Here is a 26407-nt window from a genome sequence, read left to right on the forward strand (position 1 = left end):
TATCTGGTTTCAGGAGCTCAAGATTTGAGGAAAACTTTATAGTTTAGAAAGTATAGTCCACTGTACTTGCAATGATGGATAGATCACACATTCTTGTTAGCCATAATGAAATATTAAAAATTTGGGCCAGAAAACCAAAATTGGATCCAATGTCTCGTGCTCCTTGAGCAATTATTAAGTGTTCCACAGAGAAGCTGCTTAGGTCCAATTTTGTTTACCCTTTTTAATAATACTAAAGGGGCAAATTTACAGCACAGCAAGTTATGAAATGATTTACACATACAGTATATAAATAGACAAGATGGAACAGACAAGAGAACAATTAAGGCTATATGTAGCACAACAAAGATAGAATTCAACACTCAGTGTCTGTTAACGAATCCGGAGTTTACAAAAGATAAGGATCTATAACAGGTTTATGATCCTGACCTTTGGAGAAAATGACTTCAAGAGCTTGGTATTACTTTAAAATGAGGAATGAAGGAAGTTGTAAACTAAATCTTGGGGATAATTCTGAGAGCTAAAACTAGCTTCAAGAATGCAAAACTAAGACAACTTAAAAAAAAACTATCTGGTTTCAGGAGCTCAAGATTTGAGGAAAACTTTATAGTTTAGAAAGTATAGTCCACTGTACTTGCAATGATGGATAGATCACACATTCTTGTTAGCCATAATGAAATATTAAAAATTTGGGCCAGAAAACCAAAATTGGATCCAATGTCTCGTGCTCCTTGAGCAATTATTAAGTGTTCCACAGAGAAGCTGCTTAGGTCCAATTTTGTTTACCCTTTTTAATAATACTAAAGGGGCAAATTTACAGCACAGCAAGTTATGAAATGATTTACACATACAGTATATAAATAGACAAGATGGAACAGACAAGAGAACAATTAAGGCTATAACAAAGAAACAAAACGTGACAGTAATTCCTGATCCCTATATTGATAGTACATCACGTATCCCACAGGAAAGAGGAATGGAATTCAGCGTGCTACATTTACATTTCTAATATATAAGTTATTTTTAAACAGTCTTTAACAAATAAACTTTTAAATATTAGAAGTACTGAGAAAGAAAAGGATAAATTACAATAATATTCACTTTCATTTAAAGAGTATATACATAAAATATAACACTTAAGTAACATGAATAAAAAAGTAAGATGAAGCATAAGTTTTATTTGGAACTGTCAATCCATTGACCAATCTATTTTTCTCTACTGCATATACCCAGGAAATTCAGTTTTTTCAGAGGTTTGTTTACTAATTCAAATAAAGTAGCATAAATTCTGTTTCTATTTATACAGGGTGTCAATTAAGTCTGGAACCTCTTTTTAAATTTTGAAACCACAATAGAAAGAAATACCAAAGTTCACATGTGCTTACTGGTGATAGTAACGCACACATCTGCCCAATTACTGACCGGATAATCCCTTTGGGGGACGGTCCACAAGGAGTCAGACAAAATTCTTAAATAGCAGCATAGGTCAAGTTTGGTATCAAATTAAAGGTCTTACTTAGCAGAGTACAATGCCGCAAACCGGACTTCAAAAGGTGGATTCATTCAGTAGTTATAGCTATTTGAATTTTAAAACAATTGAACAATGTAAATTATTAAGTATTACAAGTAAACACCAATTTTTAAGTACCTGTGACCAAAGTAAGTGTTCAAAATGTTCCCCTCCCATCATCTGACAATGTAGTAATCGAAGCCAGGAATCAATAATTATTACCAATAACACAACTACTGTTAGAATGTGAAAGTGGCAGATAGTGTCATACACAGCATCCACAGAAACTTAAAGTTTGGGCAGGTATTACAGGAAATCAAATTATGGGCCCATTATTTATCAATGGTAATTTAAATGGTGACTCGTATCTAGCAATGCTCCAAAATGAGATAATTCCTGGACTACAAGCTGCTCTTAGTCGACAATTTCAAAGAATGTATTTCCAACAAGATGGCGCGCCACCACACTTTGCTCTCCTTGTTAGAGAATACTTGGATACAATATTCCTTCGCAGATGGATTGGAAGACATGGTGCAGTAGAGTGGCCTGCTCGTTCCCCTGATTTATCTCCGCTGGATTTTTTTCTTTGGGGATACCTCAAAGATAAAGTTTATCGTACTAAGCCTCGAGATTTGGCGCACCTAAGAAATCTCATAGTCCAAGAAGCTCAAGATATTCCTCGTGACTACCTTCAAATGCAGTGGATGGCTTTTACAACCGCCTAGGACATTGCCAGACGATGGGAGGGGAACATTTTGAACACTTACTTTGGTCACAGGTACTTAAAAATTGGTGTTTACTTGTAATACTTAATAATTTACATTGTTCAATTGTTTTAAAATTCAAATAGCTATAACTACTGAATGAATCCACCTTTTGAAGTCCGGTTTGCGGCATTGTACTCTGCTAAGTAAGACCTTTACTTTGATACCAAACTTGACCTATGCTGCTATTTAAGAATTTTGTCTGACTCCTTGTGGACCGTCCCCCAAAGGGATTATCTGGTCGGTAATTGGGCAGATGTGTGCGTTACTATCACCAGTAAGCACATGTGAACTTTGGTATTTCTTTCTATTGTGGTTTAAAAATTAAAAAAGAGGTTCCAGACTTAATTGACACCCTGTATATTAGGCTGAAACTTTCAAGAAGTGTTGTTGAATAGTTACATAAAATATTTTATACTAAAAATTAACTCGGGCTCCGAATTGTTACTAAAATTTTCTCAATTTCCACTTGTAGTTGTTATGTAAAAAAGATTTGTGAATTTAATTTCATCATTAGCTGAAGAGGAAGAAAGTCCATCAATGTCGATGTAGCACCTGATTTCCCTACAGGTAATCCACTCCACGCCTTGCTTAGCCTGCTGTTTACAGAACCTCAAAACTTTAATGTATTGTCTGGTTGATTATTAATATTTCAAAACAATCAAAACAGTTAACTCTTACACGAAATTGTACCTCAATTCATAGAGAAAACCAACAAGTCTAAAGCTTGCAAAACAGTGCTGTAACTTAATGGAGAAACTGAAAACTGTGTGCGGCCAACAACATGATATTGTCTAAGTATTCGCTATATTATAGGTTAACAAACAATTTCTCAATATGTAAATGAGTGAAAAAATCCCACTAATAGAAAGTAAATACAAGTAATAATTATACCATAGATTTTAGTTATTTTTAAAATGATACTACTAACTTGTAGAATCAGTTAGTAGTACATTACTTGTAAAAAATTCACAATCGGAGGGATTATTGTTCAACATGACAACAAAACAAGGCAGTATAACGACACAACCAACACTGGCACAGGTGTGAAACAAAGTGGCGTTGTAGTAGGGGGCTGGTGATCAGTGGCTAACCCAGAAGTGACATCATGTAACAACCTGCAGTTTCCACTTAAAAAATAAGTCTCAATAATCTAAAACTGATTAATATAAACTCAATTTTACATAAACAAGTTCTGGCGTACCTTTTGAGGAACTTTAGGCTGACAAATGCAGTAACTCCTGCTCACCACCCTTTTGCAAATGTGAGGTCAGGTCAGATTGGGAAGGGTCAAACTCCTCCACTTCTTCTTCATCCTCCAACTCCAGGTTATCTTCTTCTGTCTCATCCACTGCATCTGCACATCAGTTCATCGAATCATGCTATCTAGCTTAGTTCAAACAACATATTAAAAGTTGTAACGGACATCATGCAATTATACGCATATTATGGTTAGCACAAAATTGGTACTTTGGTTCTAGCCAAGACGTCCAGTCTGTGATGCCACAATAACACTAACGTTAGGTTAGATAATTTATATCTATAATAAGAACATCTAAATTGTTTGATGATGAAACAAAAAGAAATCTCCTAAAAGTAAACCATCAGCTTACTTGAAAAACTCACTAACAATCTGATGGCCCTAAGGGTGTAATGGCCATTTTGAATTTTAATTTATAAAAAACAAGATTTAACATTAAAGTTTATTGTTTCCTTATATTTTAAGGATTTATTAAGATAAAATTGTAATTATATCAAAAATAAAAAATCAGAAAAATTGTATTATGGTGTAACAAATTGATAATTTACAAATAATATAATAAATAAATAAATTTATAAATAATTGTAAATAAGACATTGAGTAGTTAATAAAATTTAATGCACCATACAACTATTATTGACTGACCTTGACTAATCAATGGTTGAATCATGTATTTTAAAAACTGTGACACTTAAGTTTCTATAGAACAGTGTTCAATTACACTCTAACCATTTTCCAAAACCACTTTTAATAAAAGAAACTAATGAACCTTTTCACTTTATACAACAGTTAGTATTAGATAGCTCATATCCATTAACAGAAAGATTACAAACACAAAGTAACTGAAATCTAACAGTAGATAAGCATTACTTTATATTGTGCAACACTGTCTGTGACCATCAGTGAACCATTATCACTGTATGTAATAATGAGTGTAGATAGCAGCAGAGTGTAGATAGCAGCAGCGCTGAGGAAATTGGTATTTTTGAGTATAATTGGTATAATCGGTTTTAGCTTGGTATTATTGAGTAAAATTCTTAAGTACTGATTTCTTAGAGAAATTCAACAAAAGGAGTGATACATGTTTTTATTCTAAGAACTTTTATTACAAAAATTCCTCCTTCCATAAATACTGTTGAATTATTGCTCCCTTAGGGGTTGGTAAATAGAATGGGGGTAGAATATACAATAGAATAGGCTAATTCAGAGGATGGTAGAATAAAAACTTCATACACTACAAATATTTAAATATTTAATTTAATTTAGACTATAAAGAGAACCGATAGCCTGTATAACTAAATATTATTTGTTTAATATGTTACTTAATATTTTTATAAAGAAAACAACCTAGGAGACTAATAACAACATAACAAATGTGTGGACTAGGAAAGTTAGTGTAAGATTTAATAGAGTTTACACTGGCGTAAACAATTTGAAATACTTTGTTTCTAGTCTGAATGTAAATATTATAATGTCACTTTTTAACTAGGCAACTATGTAGCGTTACAGAGATGCTCTATCATTCGACTGTTTGAGTTTCAGAAAGATTACAAATAGCTCTAAACTATTGTTTAAAATTTATTTTCAATCAAAGATGTGGTGATCACTTTTGAGGGGGTGGCACTGCCAGTATGAAGCATTTATGACAGGTCACCTCTCTCAGTGCCAAGCAGTCTTTGGTGTTTGTGTAGTGTTCAACCAAATAATTCATAACTTTTTTACACATTGAGGAAGCAATTAATATAGCCTGTCTAGGACTAAGTGTTTGGATTGATTTTGGCAAAAATGCATGCGTATACTAAAATATTAATAGAATGAGCTTGAATACAGATGCATTTGTCAATTTTCCAGGACATTTTAGTCTAGTTGGTTGCTCTACAATTGTGTTGTTGCTTTCTCCAAACTAACTTTTTATTTAATCTTTTCTAGTATATATTTACAAATTTTTTAAGTAATAAAAATAAAAAATCAAAAGCAACTTCCAATATTTTATTACTTTTTGTTTATCTATTTCAATAATTTTTTATTCAAAACAGCACAATGTTTTTATACATGGAAACCCATTTTTCATTGTATTACCTAATTATAAAGCATAAGAAGACAATCAAAATTCAGCTTTTTTTATAATTTTATGACAAGCTCCTGAATTAGTTGTCTGGAAGATGAGATAAAACTGTTTGTTATATTTAATTGAATTGTTTGTTATTATTAAAATGGTAATTAAAATACACTATTTACATTACATACAAGAACCATTCATTTACTTTTAATATTCACTTTTGTGTCAGTCTTTGAGCATCTTTGATATCTCAATATCAATGTCCGAGTATCTGTCCACTTCTGGAGTACTCAAATTGTCTTGTTCCATGGAGTAGCGGAAGAACAAAAACTCATCCAACAACTATAAACAGTTAAACACTAAACATTGAGAACACGATATATAGTATGTAAACAAATCATTGAAGTGACGAAAATTGAGCATGTGGCAAAATGTAAACAATAACAAAACAAGCCATTAGTTATGGTTCCAATGTGCAAACATAACGAATCAAAACGGAATAATTGCTTATAAGGTTACATGACGGCACAAAACTGCATCTAGTGGAAAAAGAAACAAATAAGTTATCATTTACGAAAAAGCAGAACGAGTGCCGCTCAGGCAAGATTTTTCAGACCTGCTCGGCCGCAACGAGTGATGCTTGGGCAAGTTCCCCAATGGGTTAAATGAACATAATGACATGATTTTGCTGTTCGGGGTAGGGAGGGAAAGTAAGCTATAACTTGTTATTTTTATTTGAATAATAAAACATGTAAAAGTTTTCAAATAAAACAATAATACAAATACAAATTTTTAACTTTGGAATAAAAGATTGTAATTTTATATTCTTAATGTATTTGTACTTTTTAATGTTCCTTATGTACCTGAAAACAAACTTAACAAATTTAAAAAAAAGTAAGTATCTGTATAAGTAAGTTTTGATACTTTTTTATTTGTGTAGTGTTCCACAAAATAATTCTTTCTTAAACATTAAACATAATGGGAACATTTGTTTTATTGTATTGGGGGAAAAGTAGGGATGTTTTATATTATTTATTTGGATCATAGAAAGTTATTTTAAATAAAAAACTATAAAACTTTTTAATATTTTACATGTAGATAAAAATTGTAATTTTTGATCTTAATACATTTGTAAGCAACTTTTTATTGTTCCCTATGTTAGTAGGAACAAGTCTAACTTACAAGTTTCAAAAAAGTCTCTAAAAATCTCTTTAACATTCTTTACTGCTGAGAATGACTTTTCTAATATTTAGTGCAAAGTATTGAAAATCTGTACTCGCATCAAAGTTACTAAGTACAATGTCAACATTTAGTAACAGAATAATAAATATTCCAAAAGCTAATCTCATTGCTCCCCGCCAATTTTCGGAAATCATAATCCGCGGGTTGATCTCATCGGCTTACTACATTGCCTAATTTATTGTCTATAAGCGAGATTTTCTTTTATGCCCAGCATCATAGAAGGGCTTCTTTGAAAGAAAACATCTCTTTTATCTACTCCTACCCATTATTTATGTTGTTTCAATGAACTATTCACATGATAGGTGTTCTCAATTTAGCAAGAAGAATCAGTGCAGGTGGGTATGAGCAGTCTTTACTGATATGAACATGTATGTGAGCAGGAAGTATGAACCCCTTAAGTGGAAGCTTGAGTGCTTGGCTGGTTCAGATATGAAATCAACTGTTTTTAACTACCTTATTTAATTGGTTGAATTCAATATTTTTAATTTAGATTTTGTGTACTTTGTTATGATTTGATTACTATTTTTTGGACTACTAAAATCAAAACTGTTTATAATACAGGTACTGGAATACACTTAATAAGCTAGAAACTACACAAACCTTGTGACAGCTAGGACACCATGTCACAAAACTGTAATTTTTCAGGAGAGCACTTTTTCTAAAATTTAAAACTAAATTTTCATAACACTTGTTGAGTATTAGGATTTTCATTGTGGAATGTTTACACATTGTTTAGGTAATTCAAATATAAAATTTCTATTTGTAATGTCATAAGTCACACCTAAACACTGTAAAAGAATATTTTTCTACTCAGCACAATAAAATTTGGACATAGTTTTATATACTTATGAAGATTTAAGATGTATAAGACACCATGTGACATAGTGTTGTCTACTTCTAAGCAATCTAGTGAATAAAACATAAAATATTCTGCTGTAGTGACTTCAACATTACAACAACATCAGCAGGTTATTGTTGCTTGTTTCTCAAGTTCACAACAGAAGTCAATAGAGTAGTTAATGTTTTATCAGCTAAATTACTCAGAAGTAGACAACACTATGTCCACATGGTGTTGTTTACCTCCCAACTAAAGTACACATGGTGGCATTTTCTACTCCACATTTTCACTATTAATAGTGACTGGACATAGTGTTCTATACCACTATGTAGAGCAACAAATGTACATCTTTTAACTAATTTTCATAAACATAATGGACATGGTGTTGTTTACCTCCCAACTAAAGTATACATGGTGGCATTTTCTACTCCACATTTTCACTATTAATAGTAACTGGACATAGTGTTCTATACCACTATGTAGAGCAACAAATGTACATCTTTTAACTCATTTTCATAAAAATAATGGACATGGTGTTCTTTACAGATATGAAGAATTACAGCAGTTGTAATTTAGCATTATACAAATAGTTATTATAAGTATTCCATCCCTCTATGCATATTCCTTTTTATCACTGAAAATTTAAGTCAGCTGACACTTCACCTTGCTGTTTCATACCTTGATCTCCCAGAGTCACTCAATAATTTGATTATCTCCCTAATATTAACACATTGAATACAGAGCCCAAGTATAGGTCGGACTAGCACGCACGCCGTTGTATACGGAGCTCGATCTATACTCGGGCTCCGGTACTTAATTCAATACGTTTAGATTTTCGGTAAAAAATCAGGTTTAGTTGTTTCAGACTATTTCCTATGTTATATTGGTTATAGGTATACGTCTTTTTTATGACAAGTAATAGTTGTGCAGCTGTAAAATTAATATTTTCAACTATTACACCACTGCTTAGTCACGTAACCGACTAACGACGCAGTGATGCGAGCATTGTTATTTATAAACAAAGTTCCATTGTTACTGAATAAAGTGATAAATGTTGGTTTAGTGATGGCTTAGTTTATTTTGATTGGTTTCTTAGTGATACAAGTCTTATTTTTCCTTATCATTGTGTAAAATGAGTAATCATTTAGACATAATAACGGTGCACATGATACGTGATATGATGTCAGATTCTGAGCATGATTTGGAGGAGGATGATCATATTTTTAATGAAAATAAAAGATCATCTGCGATTCAATTTGATAGAATCTTGGATCAAATTTATGATTCTGGATTGTAGGGTGAGTTTCTCAACGACATTGATCCTGATCCAGATTTTGAGGTTAGGCCTAATGATCAAGACGTGACTGATGCTGAGTATACTTATGATAGGCCTTCCATTAGTACTAACATGAATACTTTCTTTATTTTATGTTATTTTATATCAAAAACACATTTATAGAACATTAGGTGGTTAAAAAAAAGGTTTATACAACATTAGGTGGTTGAAAAATAAAACGTTTATACAAAATTACAATTTTTCAAATTTTATTTTTTTCCATAATTTTATTTACTTTATAATTTTGTTCAAATAGTTATTATATTATAAAATAGGCACATTTTATAAAACTGCATATTCTTCTCTTTAATGTGATATATAATATGTTAAGTTAAAACAATGTCTTCATAATTAAAAACATCTTTTTAAATCACTAAAAACGTCCAGTATACTGAGTAGATTCAATGTTATAGGCTTAGGGTTCAATGTGCTAAATTTATCAAGAGATGATTGCATGTTCTTTTAATCAACAAAACAACTGTCATTACTCACGTTCTGTTGTCTCGACAGCAGGCCTCTGGTTTGTACTCTCGTAGAGACGAAACTCAATGTCAGGTACTAGTTGCACTGCCCTCCTGTAGAACTGTATAGCTTCGTACAATTTACCCAGCTGTTCATTTTCCACACCCTTCAAAAATAATTGCCTCGCCTGAAAATATCATTGATAATCAATTATGTACAATGAGCTTAGGGTCGTTTTATTATTGAATTAATATTCTTTGCTGTTTTAAAAATTCCAATAACAAATATTTATTAAAAATGTATCTTATAATTATTACCATAAAAATTGAAATTATAGGGAGAATTCTAATATAAAAATAATTAGTGTATATATATATATATTTTTTTTTTGCATTAATGACAATTTAAGTCTGTGATTTTCAATCAAATTTAGTTATAATTCTCATCCCTTTTTGATTAACCCTACTTGGAGAATTGTAGTCTCTATATTATAATAAATTAACAGTTCAAGAAAAACTCTGTACTGTATTATAAAACTCTTAAAAGAACGAACCTCTACATAACGAATATCTCAGAGATTAATCTCCATTTCATGGATGATTGTTGAATAAACCTAAGGCCTACATCTACAGAGACAGTACCCAAAATTAACCAAACAAAATACAAATATGACTTTCAAAATTCAATCATTTATATTAAAGTAGGTAGTCCATCTTCAATCCATACTTATCTCTATTCATAATTACTGTAGCCAACATGGAGCGAGTAATGAAAAATTCCTTAGTGATGTCTAATATATTCTTCTTTGGATTGTCTTGAATAACTCTCAAAAAGAAATGTATTAAGAAAAGAAAAAAGAGAACCTTCCCCTATGACAATGAGGCAGACAATTTTAAATTTGACTTTCTAAAGGCTCTACATAAATATGAAACAACAGGAAATGTGCAAGACAAAGAGATCATGGTAGAAAGAAAGAAAAATTATGACAAGAAACTCAGACAATTAAACCAAAACGCAAATGCAAACTACATAAAATCAGCTGATAACAAGAGTAAGGCCCTATGGAGCCTTATAAACAATGAAAAAAGAGGAAAAACCCAAGTAAAATATCCACAAATGCATATTAAAATTAATAACAGAGAGACTGATAGCCCTAAGGAAATAGCTGAACATTTTAATACTTATTTTACTAATGTAGCCGAGCTGACACTGAAAAAGAATAGATAGGTCATAGGGAACCATGACATAAATGCACCTGACCTTCTAACAGAAATAATCTGCCAAGAGTCCTTAATTCTTACACCAACAAACAATGACGAGGTCAGGGATATTATTAACTCCCTTAAATCAAAACAGTCAAGTGGATTGGATGAATACTCATCTAAGCTTGTCAAATACTGTAGAAAAGAACTGACTCCACCTCTTGTAAGTATAATAAACAAATCATTCAGCCTAGGCCAGTTTCCCTCTGCACTAAAGTTGTCAAAAGTATACCCGAAGCACAAAAAAGGATCTACAAATGATGTGCAAAATTATCGTCCTATCTACCTGATTTCAACATTTTCAAAGATTATTGAAAAAGTTGTCCTCATCAGACTTATGACACACCTCAAGAAGCTAGATTTAATCAACGACTGCCAACATGGATTCTCAAAAGGAAAATCTACCATTTCTGCCATTATCAGCCTAATTGAAGACATTATTGACCAAATAGACAAGGGACAATACATCTCCGCACTTCTTCTCGATTATAGTAAGGCATTTGACTGTTTGGGACATGACCTCATCTTAAAGAAACTAACATTACTGGGAATCACAGACACAGCAAACAAATGGTTTGCAAGTTACCTGTCAGGACGAACCCAAGTAGTTGAGGTACAGACAACCACACTTGGAATTACAAAAACACACCAGTCAAAACCACTTCCTATTCTCCGAGGAGTTCCACAAGGGTCTGTACTGGGCCCAGTCCTCTTTATTCTATTTGTAAATGATTTCCCAACACATACCCAAGATAATAATACATCATGCGTAATGTACGCAGACGACACAACACTCCTGATAAGGAATCTCACTGCAGAAGGTGTTTTTGCAGCTGCTACAGCCTCTCTAAACAAGGCTCTGAATTATTGTAAAACAAATGACCTAGCTATAAACCCACAAAAAACAATACAAATTAATTTCAGTAAGAAAAGAGACACTACTCCCAGCATCGCCAATGTAACAGTTGAAAATCATGTAAAATTTCTTGGAGTCATTCTGGACAGAAACCTAACCTGGACTGAGCAAGTGAACAATGTCTGCAAAAAATTAGCATCTGGAATATATGTTGTTCGACGCATTAAATGGATCAGCAACTTGGAATCAGCCAAAACAGCTTACTACTCATTAGTAGAAACTCACATGAGGTATGGACTTGCAGTTTGGGGTGGCTCCTCAGTTGGAAACCTTAATAGAGTTCTTACCCTACAGAAAAAAGCCATCCGAGTTTTGGCTGACTTAGAACCAAGGCAGAGCTGCAGACATGCCTTCCAGACACTCCAGATAATGACTGTTACTGCGCTATACATCCAAGAAGTTATCATGTATGCACACCAGAAGAATCTCAAAACTGAGAAGGACCTTCATCACTACAACACACGTTATGCAACAAGCTACACTCTACCCATACACCGCACAGCACTTTTCGAGGAGAAACCGACCTACATTGGGCGAAAGCTATGGAACCATCTACCACAACCATTAAGAGAGCTTCAGGGTAACACTTTTAAAAAAGCACTCCATGACTTGCTTGTTGGACAGCCTTTCTACACTATTGACAAATTCTTGAACCAAGACTGGAGGCCTCAACTGGAACTCAACAATCGCTCTCAAATGTGATGCATCATCGCACTCAAAAATTATTTTCCCAAAACAAGTTTATCTAATTTCTGACTCTATTACTGTTCTTGATGAATATGCTAATAAAGAAGTTTGTCTATTTGTCATTGTAAATTTAAGTCAGCTAACTTTGAATCTTGCTATTTCATACCTAACTCGAAAGACAAAATAACTAAAAACTGTCTACCTTGTAGTAGACAAAATAAGGTAATAAAATTTGTATTTAAAGTATGCATTTTTGCTTAAAACATAAATTCAATTACAAGTTAACAATATTACATTAATTACAAACAAGGCTAGAAATCAGGTAGAATGGAACATTTGTTTAAATTGACACGTTTCAACAACAGGGTCCTGTAATTTTTAGTTACAAAAGATTAAACAATAGTTACTAATTGTTAATTATAAATAAAAGTATTGGTTTTAACACCAGACAGTCAAACAGTTAATGAAGTGGTCACTGTCATATTTATTTGTTCATTTTCCTTCGACCTTGAATCAACCTTGGTTTTGGAACATCTTAGGTCACTCATTCCTAAATAATTCCGTATAGGAGTTGATCATATTATGGGTGAACAAGTGAATGACCTAAAGATATCAGTTAAAAAAAGTTGGTAATAAATTTAATTTAAATAACCTACCTTTTCCTCGTCTGTTTCAGACTCTTCTCTTGTACTGATCGAAGGACTCAATGACGAAGCTTGAGAAACTGGAGAAGATTTTAATTCTTTGCGCCACTCGGCACGAAAGTTCGCCAGTTCTTCATCTTTTGATTGATCCTTGAATGAAATAAACAATATGGTCTATTTGGTTTACCAATTAAAAATTATACATGAATTCAAAATGATTAATTAATTGTTAAATAAATCAATTATAACAGAGAATTATATTTTTTCTTTCTCAACTATCTTTAGCCTTGCACATGCTTTCACCATATTCATGTTTCAGAACAATGTGCTTTTTAATCAAAAGATATAAAATATTTTCCAAACTCAAAATTGATTACTTTTATTTACAAAAACAATGAGAAGTTTGTGTTTACGTCATTTACAAATTTAAGAACAAGAATCTCACCAAAATAGGAGAAGAAGAAGAAGAAGATGGATCTTCCTGGTCTTCACCCTCCTCACCAATACCTCCACCTTCACCCTGGGCTCCACTCCCGCTGGTTATGCTTTGAGACTGAAAAGTTTAGGATAATTCAGGATCACTAATAAAAATAACTGATGGGTACTTTTTACTGTAATACGTTTTACACAAGTATTTTCAGATGCTTGTGAATATACACCAGTATTATTTTCTGCTCTGATGACTTTTTAAATAAAGAAAATAAAATCATAAGATTTGGGGTATGTATTAGATTACATGGAGCTTGTTAGAAAGTATCTTTTGATTATAATAAACACTTCTGGAACCCTGAGCTGTGTAAAATAGTACAAGGTAGGAATACATAATACCACATGTTGTGTAATAAACTTTGCAAAAGTCATGCAAAATCTCAAGTCTACGGTTCAATTGTTCTCAAGATAAATTGTAGACAGTTAGGTTTCACTAACGTTTCACCAAATCCTATACAGGTACATGAATCAGCATTGAACTCTATTTTGTCTACGATTAAATGAAATTTAATGCAAAATTTCCAGTCAATAGCTCAATTATGTCTTCAACTCTTAGCCAAATGGACAGACAGGAAAAACAATTTTGTTAGCCTCAGAGTTATGGGCTTTGCTAATGCTCAAAATTTAAAGTCCAAAAGTTCCTAAAAACTTTTTTGACGCTCACACTCATCTCTTTATATAACCGATCCTCGTTTACTCAACTCTTTTCAAATTACATAATCAAATATCTTATCAAATGTACTGAAGAAAAATCTTTTCAGCAGTAAGAGTTTAATGGGCTGTCACTTCATTTGTACAAGTCCCTTACATCACTGGGGATGTATAACATTTTTCTGGACCTAATATAAGGAGGGTTGGATATTCTTCTAGTCAATCTGATCAACCTCTTCAAGAGTAAATATTATTTAGCTACATTCAAAAAGACTGGAGGATGGCATTAGTTATGTTTGTATTGAATAAAAAACAGATTCTTTGCCTGCAACCTAAATGATACAGACCAATCAGTCTTACCTACTTCATTTATGGAAAAAAAATTAGAAATAAGCGAATAAAGGATGAAACCTGCCGGTATGGCCACTGAGTCTATTTCAATACGCTTATGTTGAAGGTTATGTTATATAACTACTAGTCTAAGTTTTTTTTCCCTTGGGGCGTCCTACTGCCATGCACTTAAGCCTCAAGGGCTTTTTGCGCACCCCGGAAACACACCATGAGGCCCACCACTCTACAACTTCAGCAGTTCAACAAACCGCTGAAAGCAACCTATCAAGTCCTCCTGGGAAAATTCACCACCCCTGTCCAAACTACCAAAGATGGCATACCGCTCTCTTGCTATTGCAGGGCAATCAAAGAGCAGGTGCTCAGCAGTCTCCTCCTGCTCATTACACCTTCCACAGAGCGGATCCTCCTGAAGGATGCCAACTCTGTGAAGATGCTTCCTCAGGTGACCATGCCCCGTAATGAGACCAATGACCTTAGAAGACATTGATCTGTTTAGTGAGAGAAGGTCCGAAGCCACCTTGGAGGAAGGTGACTTAGTCTAGTTTAGTGGAGGGAGGAAATCTTCCAAGAAACAGGAAACTTTAGCTAGCACTACCTGGTGTTTTCTATACAAGATTCTTAATTTTAACCAACAATTTAAGACTCTGAAACTTGTACAACCTGTAAATTATTATTGTATTTGACACATTACTGTACTTGTCAACTGTAAATTGTCAAAACAATTGATGAAAATATTATAATGAATGACATGTGCTGTGTTTAAAGTTTAATTCTGTATATACATTTTTCTTTAAGTTCACGTAATAAAGAATTTGACTATTTTGTCATTCAGATCCATTGGTAAAATATAAAAATTGATTATTTAAATAATAACAAGCATGTTTAAGATGTGGAGTTTGTCCAATTTATTATATTGGGCAAACAGGAAGATCTTTCAAGAGCCTTTTCAACAAGCCTCTGCCAAAAACTCAGCAAAAGTCCAATTATGCCTGTCATTTAATATTAAAATTTAATGGACATAGGTAATATTAAAATTGCAGACAATTTAGATATATTGCAAATATGCAAAAAAAGTATTGAAACATCTAATGAAAAATGATGATGGTAACATACAACCATGCTTAATACGGATTTTATTTATATTTTCTATTAATTCCCTGCTATTTTTTAAAACTATAGTTAGGGTCCAAAATTAAGTTTCTTCTAATGAGTCTGTCTATGAGCATGTTGTGTTTAGTTCCATTCACTTTCCGCTCAGTGCAGCGTCTAACTGGTTTTGTCTTGTTGGATACCTTCAAACGTGGACTCCAGATTTCAGGAGTCAAGTCTGTGACAATGTCAAATCTGAAGGTGAACTCAACATTCACAATGAATGAACTCTTTCCAGCAACAATTTCTTGGGTGGAATGTGTCTAGAATTTACCGGTTTTATAAACAGGTACAGTTGTATAATTAATGGGAGGTCTTACAGACATGTTTTCCTTGTGAACTTCAAGGCATTCCGCATAATGTGATGTAAATTGTTACATTGCTTTTTGTTAGCTTTTAGCATGTTCAGATAATAAATTATTACATTGATAACAACATTAATTTATATCTTTCTAAAACTTGTACTAATTGTTGTTTTTGAAGATTTCTAGAATTTCATTTGAATTAATAAAATCATTAACTTTTTGGATATACTTGTATTCATATATTATAACTTATATGTTACCCGTATCAGCCTTGGTTATAATAGATTAGTTTTTATTGAGTTTCTCATTTACAGATTAGTTGATATTTCATCACAGTTTCTAATGGTGGATTAATGTTATTCTATGATAGGCCTAATGGTGAATGATTTCCTGTAAGCAGAAGAAAGGTGTATAGAACTACAGTGCTGGTGATCACCAAACCTCGCCAAAACGCCCTTGACTTTATAAGCAACTGGTGTCATGATCATGTTATTAAAATCAATGCATCTAAAATAAGTCATTTTTAATCACCTTTACCAGAAAAAGGGAATTAAAGTTAAAAAAAATTATTCTGGATAATAAAAGAATAATATACTGATGTAGCCAAGTATCTAGGAGTTATTCTAAACAATAGAACATGGAATACCCACACAGAGATTATTATACCGAATCCAAAACAACAAAAGCTCTAGGTGAATGTAAAGGTCTCTTTGGATATACCTGGGGACTAAATTCCAAGATGATGTATTGGCTTTAAGAAGCCATAATAAACTACTTTGAGGCAATAACTTAAGGTTTTCTTGCATTAAATTCTTTTATTCAGTTCATCCTAATATCCTTGACAGTTATCGGAAAATAGACTTTATGAAATATATTTTGACAATAAGCAATGAGTGACTTTTATGTTCCATGTTAAGACTGATATGGACACTCCCTTAATCCTGGATGTAATTTTTATTCCAGAGCCAAAGTAAGTTTTCTTTAAAATGTATGTACTATTTGTATCTATCACAGCTCCATCAAAATTTTTAATATTATCATTATAAACTATGATCATGTTAAACTTCTGGTGTAACACTGGTCTAAGAAGAATCTAGGTTATTCTAATCTTAAAACCTGCATTCATGATATCATTTGACAAACGTTGTTGATTTTAAATACTAACCATTTAAAATTTCAATACTGTGACTAATTGGTTTATAGTACCAACTTTCATCTTTTAAATCGGCTGAAGCTTCTCTGCCCTCTGAGACTTCTGATACTGTAGCTGAGATATTTAATTCAGTGATTATTAAATCTATTAGTAATACTATTGAAATTATTTTAAGGTACTCCAAATGGGTTTTAACCCGCTTGATCACTTGGCTTTTAAGCAGAAGCATTTTCTCATAGAAAATTTAAAGAATTTTGGTGAAGAGTATTCAGGCTTGAGAAGAGGGGTAAAAGTAGAACTAGATTGATTAAATTTAGATGCAAGAGGCAAATTGCTTTTAAAAAAGCAACTTGTCTAAACTGGCTAACTTCTGGATATGTGTTCATTAGTTTCAGAAATATTCTCTCTTGGTTCCAATAGTTATAACTGATGAAAGTATTATAATGTTCGAATGCACTTATGCTTAAAGTTAGGAGATTACTTTTCATAATAATTCTGTACATAAATTTTTCTCTAACAGCATTTGAGATTGGAATCTGATATGTAACATATCTGAAACAATTATTGACAGTTTCGAGTATTAGATGACATTATTCAGTCTGCGATCCAGAAACTCACTGAGCTTGTGGTTATGACTGTATTTTTGTATTCATTATGAAAGAGATATCTAATATCTAATGTTCCAGTGTTTTATCATTGTTCAGATGGATTGATAAGACAGTTTCCTTCCATTTAGAAATGCATGTATCTGTTTACCGATTTAAAAAAAAAAGCCTAAAAAGACCAAAGCCGCACTGATAGCCAGGGTTATTTGCAATCAGTTCTTCCCTGATGTCCGATCATGTTAGACGATCTGGCACATTATTTGAGGTCGGAAAAGTACCGATCAAAATTGCCACTGCCCACAGTACGGACTTCAATGGCACCTTCGGGCCACTCACCATTTCTGACAAAACATCTCTTGAGATAGTACCTAAATTCAAGCTCAGATTACGTGATTAATTGTTAACTTTTTATATTTATAATACTTACATACGTATTTACCTACTTATATAACCTAATGAAAAATAGTAGATAGCCACAGAGTGGCCTGATTCTCTCACTGCTTCATTTTGGAAGGCAGACAACAAGAACTATTCGTCACAGTGACATTTAATTTTCACAGTAAGTCAAAATAAAGACTAGTTTTTCTAAAAAAATAGTTTTTTTTAGGTCCCCAATAAGAAAGACTCTTTCAAAAATAGTGGCTTCCGAATAATACCAAATTACAGGGTTTTCACATTTTCTATTTTTACCACTTGAGGTTGTAATATAACCCTATACCAATAACCACCAAAATGGTATAAAAAATGAAATTGAGTTTTACTTTACAAAATACTCAAGATTTTATTGAAGGGAGACTCTGTGCTTCCCCAAATATTAACTATACAATTCACAATATTATCTGAAAATGGTAAAGACTATTATGTAATAAACACGTAAAATGCATTGAGGGACACTAACATTACTACTAAAGAAAATGACAGTTTTGTTAGCAAAAAAGCCCAACAAATATAATGAGAACATAACAAGAATAAATTTGAGGGTTTGAGTTGAAAAACAGCTCAAAGGTGGGATAGAGTTAAATTAATTTTAATTTATTTGCTTATCAGGCGTAGATAGGCTTCACTGGAGAAAAAGGTGATGTGGAAAATTGCCCTTTCTTCAAAATGAGTTAAAATCTTTTTGTCTTGCTTTAAACTAAACAAAATCATACCTTCAGTCACATACAGGTGCAAACAGTGTGATAGATTCTTTCCCTTTCCAATTGTAAAGAACATATAAGGAATTTTTTGTAGAAAAATTATAGTTTGGTTGTATGTGTATAATTATAGCGCAATCTTACGGGCCGTGGTCTGTCAGTTATCACTTTTACCATCAAGGGCACATAAATAGTCACCACTTGCGTGCATGCCTCTAGCAAGATATTATACACTGTTATTGGATGGAGAGATGACTTTTCAATATTTAACCTAATGGTAATTGAGAATAATCACCTCTTTTGCACTTAAGCTACTTGAGACTTGTAGTTTCCAGCAGTTGTAATGCACACATTTAGCTGAAAAATGAGATGTTCTTAAGTAAATATATGTTCAGCAATGGTCATTAGAAGAGATTTTAAATCCTCATTGTGATCCTATTCCACTGAACCAGAATCTCGTTGCTTTCAATGGAGAACTATTGGGTACTGTTTATGTTCTAGTGAGATGGCCCCTACATGTGTTAAACAATGGTCATTAATAGAAATCTCCACCTTTGCATCTCACAATCACAATGCACTTGGCCTGAAAGCTTGTAATCACCAACAAGCTCTAGATATCTATATCATTATTAACGAGTAAGAAAATAATAAGGAAAATTTATGTCTTGATACTAATGAAATTTGATTTTCCACAAGACTGAAAGATTAAACAGACGAAAACATATTCTTGCTGGATTTGACAAAACCTGATTACACACCCGCTGTTCAGTCAGATGGTTCAGGATTTGTCTTTACGTATAACCTAAGTCCCAAAACTTTACATAAAAATAAACAAATTTAAGGAAGAAACTAGGCTTCAATAAATGCTGTAGGTATCTATTCCTATATAGGCTACTCACTGGTTTTTGCTAATGTTATTTAACCATCCTAGGCTTACTCATGAAAATGTTGAATATAAATATTGATTTAAATTATTGCTAGTACAAATTTTGTTCCTAAATGTGTCTGTATACATAGCAGCTTAATTTAAATTTGCAATCCTTCCATATTTCCTTCTTATGCAAATCCTTTCCTTCTGAAACATCCAGCCAACCCAGATATATGAATATGAACTACAACCGAGTACTTAATCAACTGTGAAGAAAACTTACCATTTAACTTTTTATTTAATTTTCAACGCCAGAATTCTCGGTCTGAATAACGAATAATGAAAGTAATATGAACAAAATTCTTAATAACAAGGTCCAACACAAGGACACTAACATCCATGTTGTTATGGTCAGCTACAGAATCAGTTCTTCATTTTTGGTTGAAGTTGAGTTGATGTTTTTGTTTTGGTTGGATTGGGTACTGAATGGATTTGATAGGTGTTGGTTGACAATACATATGGTATTATTTGTATCAAAAAATCTTGTGTGCCAAGTTAGCCAACAGAGAAAAATACAAAACTTAAATTTCAAAATACAATATATGTTTACTATATAAAAGCTTGATACATTTAACAAGTGATAAGATATTTATACGATGACCTTAATATTTGGATAAATAGCAGGGACCATTTAAATAAAATCATCTATATGTTACGGAATAAGTATCTCATGGTAGAATACATCGCAGTGGTTGGAAACTGGTTGGGTTTGCAGACTACATGAGTAGGCAAGACCAATATACTTAAGATAGTTTTCTAGAAATAGATTTAACGGAATATTATGATGCATATTATAAATAACGAATGGGTGCCCACTCTGCTACAAATGTTAGCGCTCTTACTGTCACAAACGTAACGTTATATAACCACAATGATATAATTATATGATTAACGCTACGCTATATATATAATGAATAACCAATTCTGAAAATGATTTAAATTAATCCAGCCCAAATATGTGGATTGAATTTTAAACAAAAATAGAGAACAATAGTGTAGTATTCCAATGAGTGTAAAGTAATTGCAACTCTGAATTTCGAGATTTCAATGTCTTAAATGATTGTTTTAATTATATATTTATTATTAAAACAATAACCACTCAAATGTCAAAACCTTTAAGGAGTTTAAAAACGTGTTTTCCAGTATAAAATTTATATTTGATAAGAAAACCATTTTCAATGATTTTTCGGTACTTTGGGATTATACCGACCACACCCAGACATGAATCGTTATTTCACATTTCGTTTCTACTGATTACTAGATTAGCGTAGAACAATATTTCGTCAATATAAAACAGGAATTGTCTTATCGCAAACCCCTCCCCATCCTCAGACAGAGGTCAAAGTCGAGCGTCTAGTAGATAACGTGATTGCAGAGTTTCGCCGCCCGTTCAGCTGGTGCATCGCTTTGTTGTACTTCCGTGTTTTACCTCTACATTTCTCCAAACACAAAAATTCAACAAAAACAAACATTTACCAAACTAAACTCTTTATTAAAAAAAACACTAAAAACTTGTTTTTATTCTTGATCACATTCCGCCACCCAAAATGCGAGTGCCTCCGGCCATCAGCGCGGGCTTTGGCAGCACCTTCGGTGCTGCCCCGCGCTGATGTCGACGAAAGAAAAACATCCCTCGAGATAGTACCTATCAGTAAAATATCAAATTCTAGAGGGGCTAATCAGAAATATAAATTGAATTGTAATGGAAAGGCAATTATGTACCGTGCAAATCACGTGATGCCGCGCGGCCTGCCGTAATCAGGATTCTCGAGAAAGATAAGATAACAACGACAACAATACCGATCACAATACCTGGAAATGCTTGTAAGTTTGTAATTTTGTAATTGAAGAGTTGTTTTTTCGTTCTATCATGTTTGTTTCTATAAATTTCTATTTTTGTGTTCTTCATACTAGTGTGGTCGGTATAATCCCAAAGTACCGATTTTTCTTTTATCGCAAAACATTTTTCTCCTGTCTAGATATCTTATTCTCATAAGCGTTCTTAATTTTGCAAGTAGTCCGACAGCTTCTGGACACAAATATGGAAATTTCCTCTTCAGAATGTTATAGATTTTCCAAACAACCTGCCACTTTTTCCAACAGGTGTTTCGCTACACCTCTAGTCATAACTACGTGAACTTTTGAAAAAGGGCTTAATTATTGGCTTAACCCAGTATGATAGGAAATCCTGCTATGAATATTAATTTCCTCAAAACAAAGCATACGTCTCTTTTCAAGGTCAGCCAAATTAATAATGGTATTAGCAATTATTTTCATTGCTTTATTTTGTATTTCAAGACGGCACTGAAATTTTGAACACCGTAATTATCTTTGTTTCGGATATACAGAGCAATCCTATTGTTCTCTCAATCAATCATACACTTTTGGATTTCATACATTTCTTGGTTTTGGATCATAATTTAAGGGTATTTCTGCTTTCAATATGTCCGCACAATTCCATTCATTCCCTTTTTTGTTTCTTATTATTGTCTTTATTTGACGTTTTGTAAAGGTTCTTTTGGGAATTTTCAGACAAGAATTTGAGTTAAACATAACAATGTTATTGCCTAGAACTCCTTTTTGCTAAAACTCCAAAACTTTGCTTTTAAACATATGTTTAATTACATACCGCAATATTTTATTAAGTAGGGCTTGTTATAAAGGTGGTATTACTGGTATTACCTGATAGCTCTAAGACAAGAGAGAAAGAGAGAGACGGAGCTATTGTTAACGAGGGGAAAAGGAGAGTTTGATCCAAGTGGGAAAGAAGAATGAGAGAGGGAAGGGAAGAGAGTTGAGAGACGAGACAAGTAGTAGACTGCGTGAGAAAGAAAGAGAAAGAGCTGAGCTGAGGCATCTAAATCTAGAGTGAGTGTTGTGTCGTAGCTATACTTACAAATTTTCTGTTGTATATTTTCCTATACTATATTTCATTTAAGTTCTGCAGTGAATATGGTTCAAAAGTGTGTATTAAATTATACAAACATAATTAGATGAACGTTAATTTGATTGCAGTTAATTGTACACAGCTGTCAAGGTAAACAGTAAACCTTCTAGCCATTGGTCTTGAGTCATCAGCTAACTGCTTCCAAGTATCGTTGTTCATTACAAATTAGTTGTGCGTGACGTAAATCTAATTTTATCGATACGATATCAGAGAGAAACAAGATTTTTAAATGAATTAAATTTATATAGAATCGGAATCATATTTAAATAGTGCAGTGATAGGCTATTTGGCTACTTTTTGGGTGTAACCTGTTGGAAAGTTCATCATTAGTTACTATACTGTAAGGTAAGATGAACAAACTCATTAAATTCACCAATGTTCTTCCAAAATAAAGTAATTTAGGCTACAATAAACAAAACTCCCTCCAAGATGCAATACAGATTCATAGTATGAAATTAGACATATAACAAAAACTTGTAGGAAATATGATTTATATTTTAAAATTTTTATGTTTGATTTAATGCTTAGTCTTAAGGGTAAAACATTTTGGTATAGCCTATATAGAACAATTGGTACTTGTGGAATAATCAATATTTCGGGTAGGCCTAGGGTACAATAAGCGAACCCGGTTTTTTATATCGAAATTGGCAAACGATATTACTTAATCATAACCATCGATATTGAATAATTATTTTTAACAATTAACTTAAATAATTTATATCAGCAGCTGTAAACAGTTTAAAATAATACAAGTAAGGTAATATTTCAGTTTTATATAAGTAACATTTGTATATTAAAAATGGCAGTCAATCTTAGAAAACTACACGACATTGCTTTGAAAGATGGTAAGACATGTTCTTCGTGGCTTCAACATTTTGGACTCGTACCGAAAAACCCATTATGTGAAATTTGTGGGAAAGAAACAACTGTAGCCTAACTGTGAGAGGAGCAAATATGGTCGTCTTCAGTTTTCCTAATAATTTTGGTTATAATAATTTGTTTGATCACTGTAAATATTAAATTCATATTTTAATTTAAAACATATTACTGTATTGTTGTTGAGGACTATAGATACTTTTATATCGATTGATAGTCTAGGATTTGAGATGCGAATATTAGGTATCGATGATTACATTATTTGATTAAAAAACCGGGTTCGCTTATCGTACCCTCAGGAAACTGGTCAGATTGTCCAACATGGTTTAGGATATATTCGGAAAAGTTGGACGATCTAGGATGTGATCTGAGGTTGGAAGAGAACCGATTGGAAATGTCCCTGGCCACCAGGGCAGGCTTCAGGGCCTGCACTTCTGATGAAAAAAGAAAAAAATCTGATGTAGTACCTAAATTCATGCTCAGATAACATGAGCTTCCGTAAATGTTAACTTAAACTTTATCTATTTATATTATTGATCAATTCTTACTCATGAATATCGATGGTTTGATTGTCATGTTAGTCACTTATTATACTGCAAAGTACAACTAACCCTCAAGATAGCTATCTAAATTCAAAATCAGATCATGTCAGCGCTTTTAAAAGTTAACTTTAAATTTGATCTGTCTATAATACATATACGTATTTACTTACCTACTTATATGGTGTAATAACAAAGTGTAGCCTAGATAAGGATCACAGTATTACTATGTAAGTTTCATTTGAAAATATGATTTATTATTTTTAGTTTATTCCCTTTCTCTGACACCAGTAAGTTAATCATCTCAAATGAATAGTTTTAAGAACCTTTGATAGAACAAGGTCTATGCGTGCTGCCCAGTCCCCATTTAGTATGTTCAGTGTATTGGCAAGATAGCAGGCTTTGGTAAGGTTAAGAGACAGTTTAATGACGGAGACCCGCAAGCCCACACCAGTGTGGGCCCGAAGCCCGACCAGATCCTCGTCGGGTAACTGTGAGCGATAAGGGTGAGGATGACATCTTTGTGAGAGTTCATGTAGACCAGTAAACTGTACATGCCTGATAAATAATTGCTGATTGTAAAAATATCAGTTTCAACAAAATATATAACAAGGTAGATGAATAATGCCTTTGTTTATTGAATGCTGCCGTGATTATTCCTTCTTGTATAACATTTAATGTTTGTAATATGTTTATCTAAGCCCCTCCCCATGTGATAATACAATATTGTGAAACAGATTATACATACGCATAATAAATGGTTTTTGTCTCATTATTATTTAGAATTTGGCCCAACTAGTACCATATGTAAATTAATTCTTCTAGTTTGGACTTTATACAGTTTACATGAGGCTCCTATCTGAGTTTTAAATCAATAATTACACCTATATACTTGTACTGGTGATCCATCCTCTAAATCAGCTGGCAATTGCAGGTAATATTTTACAAGTCTCCGCATGAGTGTAATCCAGAACCGGTACTTTGGGATTATACCGACCACACCCAGACATGAATCGTTATTTGACATTTTGCTTCTACTGATTACTAGATTAGCGTAGAACAATATTTCGTCAATATAAAACAGGAATTGTATTATCGCAAACCCCTCCCCATCCTCAGACAGAGGTCAAAGTCGAGCAGTCTAGTAGATAACGTGATTGCAGTCTCGCCGCCCGTTCAGCTGGTGCGTCGCTTTGTTGTACTTCCGTGTTTTACCTCTACATTTCTCCAAACACAAAAATTCAACAAAAACAAACATTACCAAACTAAAACTAAACTCTTTATTGAAAAAACACTAACAACTTGTTTTTATTCTTGATCACACTCCGCCACCCAAAATGCGAGTGCCTCCGGCCCTGCCCCGCGCTGATGTCGACGAAAGAAAAACATCCCTCGAGATAGTACCTATCAGTAAAATATCAAATTCTAGAGGGGCTGATCAGAAATATAAATTGAATTGTAATGGAAAGGCAATTATGTACCGTGCAAATCATGTGATGCCGCGCAGCCTGCCGTAATCGGGATTCTCGAGAAAGATAAGATAACAGCGACGACAATACCGATCACAATACCTGGAAATGCTTGTAAGTTTGTAATTTTGTAATTAAACAGTTGTTTTTTCGTTCTATCACGTTTGTTTCTATAAATTTATATTTTTGTGTTCTTCATACTGGTGTGGTCGGTATAATCCCAAAGTACCCCAGAACCTATTGAATAATAGCCGTAAATCAGCAAGTAGTTCACTCGTGGGGCTTAATCCAATAGGCAAGCATGTAGTTGTATCAACATGCATCGTTAAAATATTACCACAGAACCATTTATATAATTAATTTAATTTTCGTGAAGAGGTATCATATACTTCATGCTAAGTTTCACCATTAAAAATTATAACTGTATCATTTGCAAACAAGAGTAGCTTTCCTGTAGTATTCAATTTATTTAAGCTGTTTATATAAATCAGGAACAACAACGGACCTAGCATGCTTCCTTGAACTACGCCATACTTTACTTCCAGAGGTTCACTACTATTATTTATATTAACAACTTAATTTCAACCACTCAAATAACTTTTAAAACAATTTAAGGACACCCCCTGGACTCCAATAAATTCTAATTTATTAAACAACGAATTTTGATCTAAGTAATCAAAAGCTCTGATTAAATCAATGAAAGTAATGATTTATAATTTTTCCTTTAAACGTTTGGTTATAATTTTACTGATATCAAAGAATATGTCAGAAGTATTTTGACCTGGTCTAAATCCAAACTGCGATATTTATAAAGATATTTTATTAAAA

General features: G+C 32.9%; 2 protein-coding genes across 2 annotated transcripts in view; one reads left to right on the plus strand and one right to left on the minus strand.

The window, feature by feature from the left end:
* LOC124362854 (F-box only protein 9-like) overlaps positions 1-20183 on the minus strand; it is a 32634-nt gene extending 12451 nt beyond the window's left edge. The window contains 6 exon segments of the mRNA XM_046817713.1: positions 3479-3526; positions 3528-3631; positions 9503-9659; positions 12994-13131; positions 13427-13534; positions 19972-20183. Of these exon segments, the coding sequence (XP_046673669.1) occupies positions 3479-3526; positions 3528-3631; positions 9503-9659; positions 12994-13131; positions 13427-13534; positions 19972-19974 (558 nt within the window). The 5' untranslated portion in view covers positions 19975-20183.
* Positions 20184-22798: 2615 nt separating this feature from the next.
* LOC124362855 (E3 ubiquitin-protein ligase RNF19A-like) overlaps positions 22799-26407 on the plus strand; it is a 63058-nt gene continuing 59449 nt past the window's right edge. Inside the window, 1 exon segment of the mRNA XM_046817714.1 lies at positions 22799-23040. The gene's annotated coding sequence lies outside the window, so the exon portion shown is untranslated.

This window comes from Homalodisca vitripennis, chromosome 5 (genome assembly GCF_021130785.1).
Source record: "Homalodisca vitripennis isolate AUS2020 chromosome 5, UT_GWSS_2.1, whole genome shotgun sequence".
NCBI classification, from domain to species: Eukaryota; Metazoa; Arthropoda; class Insecta; order Hemiptera; family Cicadellidae; genus Homalodisca; species Homalodisca vitripennis.